This window comes from Oppia nitens, unplaced genomic scaffold (genome assembly GCF_028296485.1).
Source record: "Oppia nitens isolate AA-2021 unplaced genomic scaffold, nextdenovo-longstitch-racon4-pilon3 scaffold2_pilon_pilon_pilon, whole genome shotgun sequence".
Taxonomy (NCBI): domain Eukaryota; kingdom Metazoa; phylum Arthropoda; class Arachnida; order Sarcoptiformes; family Oppiidae; genus Oppia; species Oppia nitens.
In genome coordinates this window covers 1,354,904-1,362,500 of record NW_026533210.1, presented here as the reverse complement: position 1 = coordinate 1,362,500, position 7,597 = coordinate 1,354,904, and the positions used below count along the sequence as shown (strand labels likewise).

Sequence of the window (7,597 nt, the reverse complement as noted above, 5' to 3'; positions counted from 1 at the left end):
AGTAACTGAATTTAGATTTTCAAAATCATATCACAAACAGTTAGTGATAGAAAATAAAAGTATTTTTTTAGACCAAAAAAAAACTTATAATACTTTTTTTTTAGTCTAAAATTAGTTAGTTTTGTAGTCGTTTAGTATTATTTTATTTTATATTTTTTTGTGTATTAGATATATAGCACCAAAATGTTGTTCAAATATGTAATTAATATTTTTCATTATTAATATTATTAGCAATACTTTAAAATCATTTAGTTTTTTTTGAAGACACGAAAAAAACAGTAATTTATTTTCTGTTATAATTTTTTTTTGTGTTTTTTAGTTACTCTTATGTCTAGTCATCGGTGCGGCGGTTATCGCTCAGGACATGGACGACAATCTGGTGGTTGTCGACGACGAATTGGATACCGACTCAAGCGAACTGGATCTGGCAGTGGCCGAGTCGGGAGGCGGCGGAAAAGCGGGCGGAGCTGCGGCAGCTGCCGGTGCCAAAGCGGCCAAAGCTGGAGCCGCGGCGGCCGCTGCCGGAGCTAAAGGTAAACAAAACGACTATTGTTTAATACCTGTAAACTTTTTTTGCTGTTTGTTTGTTTTTTGTCTACATTTTACTTATTAATTAACTAAAACAATATTATTTATTTTTTTACATACATACAGGAGCCGCAGCTGCCGGTGCTAAAGCAGCCAAATGTAAGTTAAATAATAATAATAATAATTAATAAAAACTTTTGTTAATTTAGTTTTTAAGTTTGTATGTGAGAGAGAGAGAGAGAGAGAGTGAGTGAGTGAGTGAGTAAGTGAGTGAGAGGGGAGAGAGAGAGAGGACAGTTAGCAAATATTTATTTTCTTTTTTTGTTGTTGATTGAATAGCTGGCGGATTCGCAACAGGAGGCGCAGCGGCCGCTGCCGGCGGCAAAAAGGGTGCCAAAGCGGGCGCTTTTGGTGCGGCCGGTTCAAAGTTTGCCAAAGGCGGCAAAAAGGGAAAGTTCGCCAAAGCGTTCGGTGCCGGCCATAATGCCAAGTTCGGGTCGGTCAAGACATTCGGTATGGCCCAGGGATTCAAGTTCGGTAAGGCCGGCGGTGGATTTGCCGCTGGCGGTGCTGCCGGTGGTGGAGCTAAAAAGGCAGGCTGGGCCGGAGCTGCCGGTGCCGCCGGTGCGGCCAAGGCTGGCAAAGCTGGCAAAAAGGCTGCAGCGGCTGCAGCTGGCGCTAAAGCAGGCGCTAAGGCGGCTGCCGGAGCCAAAGCTGCCGGTGCTAAGGCTGCTGCTGCCGGCGCTAAGGCATCGGCAGCTAAAAAGGCTGGCACTGGCGGCGGTCTATTCGGTTGAATACATCTACTATGAAATGCCCGTTCAAGTGGTCGTCTATCTGATAGTTGCCGTTAAAATATACCATTAAATATGATTTTTTTTATGTTAAATATGATGATTATTATTATTATTATTATTATTATTGTAAAATTTAAATTATATTTTTTAATATATATATATTGTATAGTTTATTATTATTATTATTATTGTTATTATCATTCATAATTTTTTTTAATCAAATTAATATATTATTTTTGTTTTGCAATAAATAAATTTTTATGTTAATAATTATACAGTAATTATTTAATATAATATATTTTCTGTAAATATTTTTTTAATATATATTAGTAATTATTGAATTGAAATTTATTTTTAATATTTATATGTTTATTAATGCAATTGAATACTTTACTCTAAAATAAAAATTATTAAAAACAAAGTTATAACTTATAAAAGTTGATAATTTTTTTTACAAATAAATAATTACAATTTAACTTATAGTCAGTATTTAGTATTTATAATATATTTAATATCTATTACTTATTAACAAACTATTAATAACTATTAGTATGAGAAATATAATAAAATTATTATTATGTTTTAAAAAAATTAGTTACAAAAAAATCACATTAAATCACATTTTATTTTATCTCTAATATTCATCAATTTATTTTACTTTTCATACGTATATTTGAATACAATTTATATATTTATAAATGTAATAAAAATATTATTTTTTTTGAAAATACCAATATATATATATATATGAGTCTTATTTTTTGACATATAAAATGTTAACCACAATTTTTTTTTTTAAATATAGATATATAATAATTATATTATAATTTAGTATTTTATATCAATACTGTGTGTATATTTCTAACAATAATATATTGGGTTTTTAATATTATAAATAACAATATATTGGGTTTTTAATGACAAAATATATAATACTTTTTTTTAGTGATAATATATATTAGGTTTTTTTTGATGACAATTGTGAATACTATGTATTATTATTATTATTATTACAATATTTTTTGCTATTATTACTGTAATTTTTGTTGTTGTTGTGACAATTGATTTGATTAATTAGTGTTTTTTTATTTTGTTGTTGTTATCCATGAACTTCAACTGTAATATATATATATCTAATATAACAAACAATTTAAGACAATTTAATAATAATAATAATAATAGTTTTTTTTAATAAAATAAAATTACTTTTTTTTATATATTCAAACACGCAATTGTGTTGTCCCTATACTTTATATACAGTATATATATACTGTATATATGTTTAATGATATAAATCTCTATTTTATTATTAATTATTATTATTTTTTTGTTAATAACAAAATTAAATTAAAAATTTTTATCCTAATCAATTCAATTCAAATTAAATAAATAAATAAATATCTAAAATAAAAAGTGAAAGTCGAGGTCTAACTAACTAATTTAATAGGCTAATAGTTTAAAAGCAATTTTTGTTTTGTTATTATTATTATTATTATTTTAATTAGTTTATTATAATACTAATACTAAATGACAACTTTTAAAAGTATTTTGTTGGCCAACTATTATCTTAAATATACTGTATGTATGTATGTATGTATGAGTGAAACAGTAGGTTAGTATTGCATGAAACTAATAATAATAATAATAATACTGTATTTAAAATACTATATAATATAAGTAAAAAAAAGTGTTACTAATATACTATATACTGTACTATTACTTGACAACCATTTACTTAAATTATTTAATAATAAAAAAAAACAAAATCTATTAGTACTGGATATCAATGCCAGTCCCAGGATATCGGCACCAGTTGTTTAAAAGGTCAGCCCTTTTATATTCATATAATACTTTTACTTATTATTTTTTTTAAAAAAAATATTATAATATATATATTAATTTTATTTATTTTTTTGTTGATAATATTATGGCCCAATATTTTACTATACTATTATAATACATATTTTTTCTAATTAACTGTTTTTTTTATTTAAATAATAAAAAATATTAGTAATGTCTTATAACTTATAATGTTATTTTCCTTATCCGACAAACAAATTATTATTTCTAATATTATTGCCTAATATTTTTGTTTGCAATTAAAAAAATAAAATTCAAATTCAGTTATATGATAAAATAATAATAATAATAATATATAAATTTATATATTTGTGCAAAAATAATACGTCAAATGTACTGTATGTATATGTTATGTGTTTTTGTCATAAAAAACAAATTATATTAAAAAATTATTTTTTTGAGTATGAAATTCAATGTAAATGTTTAACAACAAAAATAAGTAACTATTAATATATATATAAAAATATTGTGAAAGTTTTTGTGTAAATATTTGTCAAAATTTTGTTTAATCGGTGTAATTGTTATTTGTTATAATAATTGATTTACATATATAAATATAATTCAATTGAAAATAACCAGTGTAAGTTGTTTTCAAAAAAAATTAATTAAATGTGTGATTTAATTAAAAATAGATATTAATTTTTTGTAAAAATACATTTACAAAATATATATAAATATTTATAACAATTAAATATAATTAAATAAATTTTAATTTACAATATAATCGGTATAATACTGTCAACGATTAAATATTAATTATAAATGATTAATCAATGTATTATTAATTAATTAATTTTAAATAATTAATAAATAATTAATAATATCTGCTAATATATATATAATAATTTTAATAATTTTAGTGCAATTGTTTTTTTATTAACAAAAATATAAATTAAAAGTTAATTATTACCCGTCAACAACACAAAGTTAGCCGACACCACACATACATACATACACACACATTATGGCACCGGTAGATCAAATCGAGGAGCCAGTGCTTCGTTGCCGTAATAATAACAATGATGTACTACACGAAAAACATCACCCGACTGTCCACAACCATCATCAACAACAGCAACAACAACAACAAAACGGTGTCAACTCTCTGGGGAACAACACATATAAGCTAGAGATTGTTTGGCGTAATGTCTTCATTATGTCTCTATTACATATCGGTGCCCTGTATGGCGCCTACCTGATGATTACGGCTGCCAAATATCAAACAGTTATCGCCTGGTTTCTTATGTATATGTGCTCAGGTATGTACTGTACTATTGTATAGATTTGTTTTTTTTTAATTTTAATTACCTAGATAATTTGTTTTTTAAAAAATAAAGATCATTTATCTAGAAATAATCCATAAGCTTCAAGATATATAAGCTAATAATATATTACAATATATATATATATATATATACTGTTTATACTAACCTTACTTTATATTATCCACAATCAGTGGGTTATAATTATAACGAAAATTTAATTAACTCTCTCTCTCTCTCTCTCTCTCTCTCTCTCTCTCTCTCTCTCTCTGTGTGTTTGTTGCAAATTTGAATCCCTCACTCACTCACTCACTCACTCACTCACTCACTCACTCACTCACTCACTCACTCACTCACTCACTCACTCACTCACTCACTCACTCACTCACTCACTCACTCACTCACTCACTCACTCACTCACTCACTCACTCACTCACTCACTCACTTACTTACTCACACTTCACCACATAATAGGTTTGGGCATAACTGCTGGCGCCCACCGTTTATGGTCTCACCGTTCATACAAAGCCAACCTACCCCTGAAGGCACTGTTATGCATATTTCAGACAATGGCCCTACAGAACAGCGTCTACGACTGGTGTCGTGACCATCGGGTGCATCACAAGTACTCGGAAACCGATGCCGACCCCCACAATGCCAACAGGGGGTTCTTTTTTGCCCATATCGGTTGGCTATTGTGCCGCAAGCATCCCGACGTCCAACTCAAAGGCCAATCGGTAGACATGAGTGACCTGTGGAACGATCCGATGCTACGGTTTCAGCACCGGAACTATCGGCCGATGATATTAGTGTTTTGTGTGATTGTGCCGACACTCATACCGGCGCTGTTTTGGTCGGAAACACTGTTCAATTCATTTTACATATGCTTTATGTTTCGATATATCTATACATTAAACAGGTTTGCCATTACTGTATATCAAATAATATATACAATATGTATATATATAATGTATATAACTATACAATATATCTATAACTTTATAACAAAAATTATTACATATATTTTAAATACTAATATTTGTATATTTCTAGAAAATAAATTATTTAAAATTTTTATTAGAAAGATATCTATTAAAAGTTATTGTTGTTGTTATTAGGTTATAGTGTATCTTAGATTTAGATGATTTAGAAAAAATTAAAATTACTTTTTTTTAATTATTTAATTTCCATGGATTAGTAGTAGATTTATTTGTTAAATTTAATTGAACCTAAAAAAATCTAAGACAATAAATTACATATTTTTTTTAAAAAAAAGTTATACCGTATTCACACTAGTATTTTATAATAGTTTTTAAATACAACGATAACAGTAATTATTATTTTTTTATTATTTACGGTACAATAGTATTATTTATTAACAAACAAATAAAAATAAAATACTACTTAAAAGCAAAATGTTATTACATTAAAAAAATATTATTTTTTTATACTACATATATATATACAGTATTTCAAACAATAATTGTTAATTTCGTTAATTATGTAACTATAATTAGTTAATTTTAAATTATTAGTTATTAGTAAATATATAACTTAACTTAAACATTAATAGTGTATATAAATTATTAGTTTTTTTTTTAAATAATTAATTTATATAAACTGTTTTAAACATTTATTTCTATAATTTTTTTAATTAACTAATTAATTATTTAATTAATTTTATATTAATAATAGTACCTGGCTAGTTAATTCAGCGGCTCATATGTGGGGCAATCGTCCATATGATGTAACCATAAATCCCAGGTATGGCTTATAAACCAAAAATAATAATACAATTATTATTATTATGTAAATTAGTAATCTAACTAATTGTGCGAAAATAAAATTAGTTAATTTGTGGTTTTAATTAATTGATTAATTAAATAAAATAATTTTTAAATAATTAATTTTTTTATAAAAAACAATAGAGAGTGCGGTTTTGCCACATTTCAAACTATGGGCGAGGGTTACCATAATTATCATCATACCTTTCCCTGGTAAGACAGCCCCTCCTCCCCCAACCTCGGGGTGAATGTGCCACTCCTTTAAAAAATAATGTTCACATTATCTAAATTATTATATATTTAGTTTTAATTAATTAATTAATTTGTTTGTTTGTTTGAATTGTTATATATATATAGGGATTACTCGGCCTCGGAGTTGGACTGGCAGTACAACTGGAATTTTACGACATTTTTTATCGACAGTTTCGCCCGAATCGGTTGGGCATCCGATAGGAAACGTGTATCCAATGATGTGGTCACCAGTCGTGTGGATCGTACCGGTGATAAACAGCTGACCACTGGCCATATAGCTAGCCGTCAAAGTTTCCTACAATTTTGTTTGAAACATTTGACAGCCACTGGTATCGGTATGGCTCACCTGTGGATACCGTTTATCATTAGGTTTCTAATTAATTTAGTCAACTAAATAAATAAATTAATTAAAAAAAATTTTGTTAAATTAAATTTAAAATAAACAAAACATATTATTTCCTATTAAATACTTTTTTTTTGTTATTAATAATTTTAATTAAATTAGATTTTGTTGCACTTTATATAAAAAAAACTTACTGTAAATAATATTATATTATTGTTATTTGTTTTTTTTAAATTAATTATTATTATTATTTTGTTCACAATTTTATTAAAATAAAAATAGACCCACAATTAAATTTAAAATAAGCTATGATAGTAGTAATGAATTATTATTAATAATTTGATAATATTAATATAAAAAAATGATAATAATAAAAACAATAAAATAAATAAATCTTTATAAAATTATATTTAAAAAAAAAATATTATTTTTATTTTATATTATTTGTAAACATAAACAAAAATTAATAATAGGTGTTTCAATATTTTTATACTTGATAAATAACATTATTATTTTTAATTATTAATAATATTTTATGCTAACCTGGGTAACTTTATGATTTACTTACATGTATGATCCGGCACCAGTTGTTTTACAATAACAACAAAAAATAATTATTAATAACACTTTCACTTATTTTTAAAATAATATTTAATTAATTATTTTTCAAAATAATTTATACTAAATAGTTTTTAAACTTTATTTTTACATTATTATTATTTTAATGTTTTTTAAACTGTTTTTAAAAATTAAAAAGTAATGTATTATAAC

General features: G+C 25.8%; 2 protein-coding genes across 2 annotated transcripts in view; both read left to right on the top strand.

Moving 5' to 3' along the window:
* LOC128955217 (pupal cuticle protein 36-like) overlaps nucleotides 1-1,325 on the top strand; it is a 1,733-nt gene extending 408 nt beyond the window's left edge. The window contains exons 2-4 of the mRNA XM_054300865.1: nucleotides 320-533; nucleotides 655-687; nucleotides 868-1,325. Coding sequence (XP_054156840.1) covers nucleotides 320-533; nucleotides 655-687; nucleotides 868-1,325 — 705 coding nt within the window. The remainder of the gene's footprint in view (nucleotides 1-319; nucleotides 534-654; nucleotides 688-867) is intronic.
* Nucleotides 1,326-4,098: 2,773 nt separating this feature from the next.
* LOC128955216 (acyl-CoA desaturase-like) lies at nucleotides 4,099-6,877 on the top strand. The gene is made up of 5 exons (XM_054300863.1): nucleotides 4,099-4,444; nucleotides 4,922-5,366; nucleotides 6,143-6,211; nucleotides 6,376-6,444; nucleotides 6,589-6,877. Exons 1-5 carry the CDS (start codon nucleotides 4,150-4,152, stop codon nucleotides 6,875-6,877), a joined length of 1,167 nt encoding a protein of 388 aa, XP_054156838.1. The 5' UTR covers nucleotides 4,099-4,149.
* The last annotated feature ends 720 nt before the right edge of the window (nucleotides 6,878-7,597 follow it).

Excerpts from the sequence above, each read along its gene's own strand:
- LOC128955216 (XM_054300863.1), top strand. The coding sequence starts at position 4,150 with ATGGCACCGGTAGATCAAATCGAGGAGCCAGTGCTTCGTTGCCGTAAT. Across the intron at positions 4,445-4,921 it reads TCTTATGTATATGTGCTCAG|GTTTGGGCATAACTGCTGGC; the intron begins GTATGTACTGTA and ends ACCACATAATAG. Across the intron at positions 5,367-6,142 it reads TATATCTATACATTAAACAG|TACCTGGCTAGTTAATTCAG; the intron begins GTTTGCCATTAC and ends TATTAATAATAG.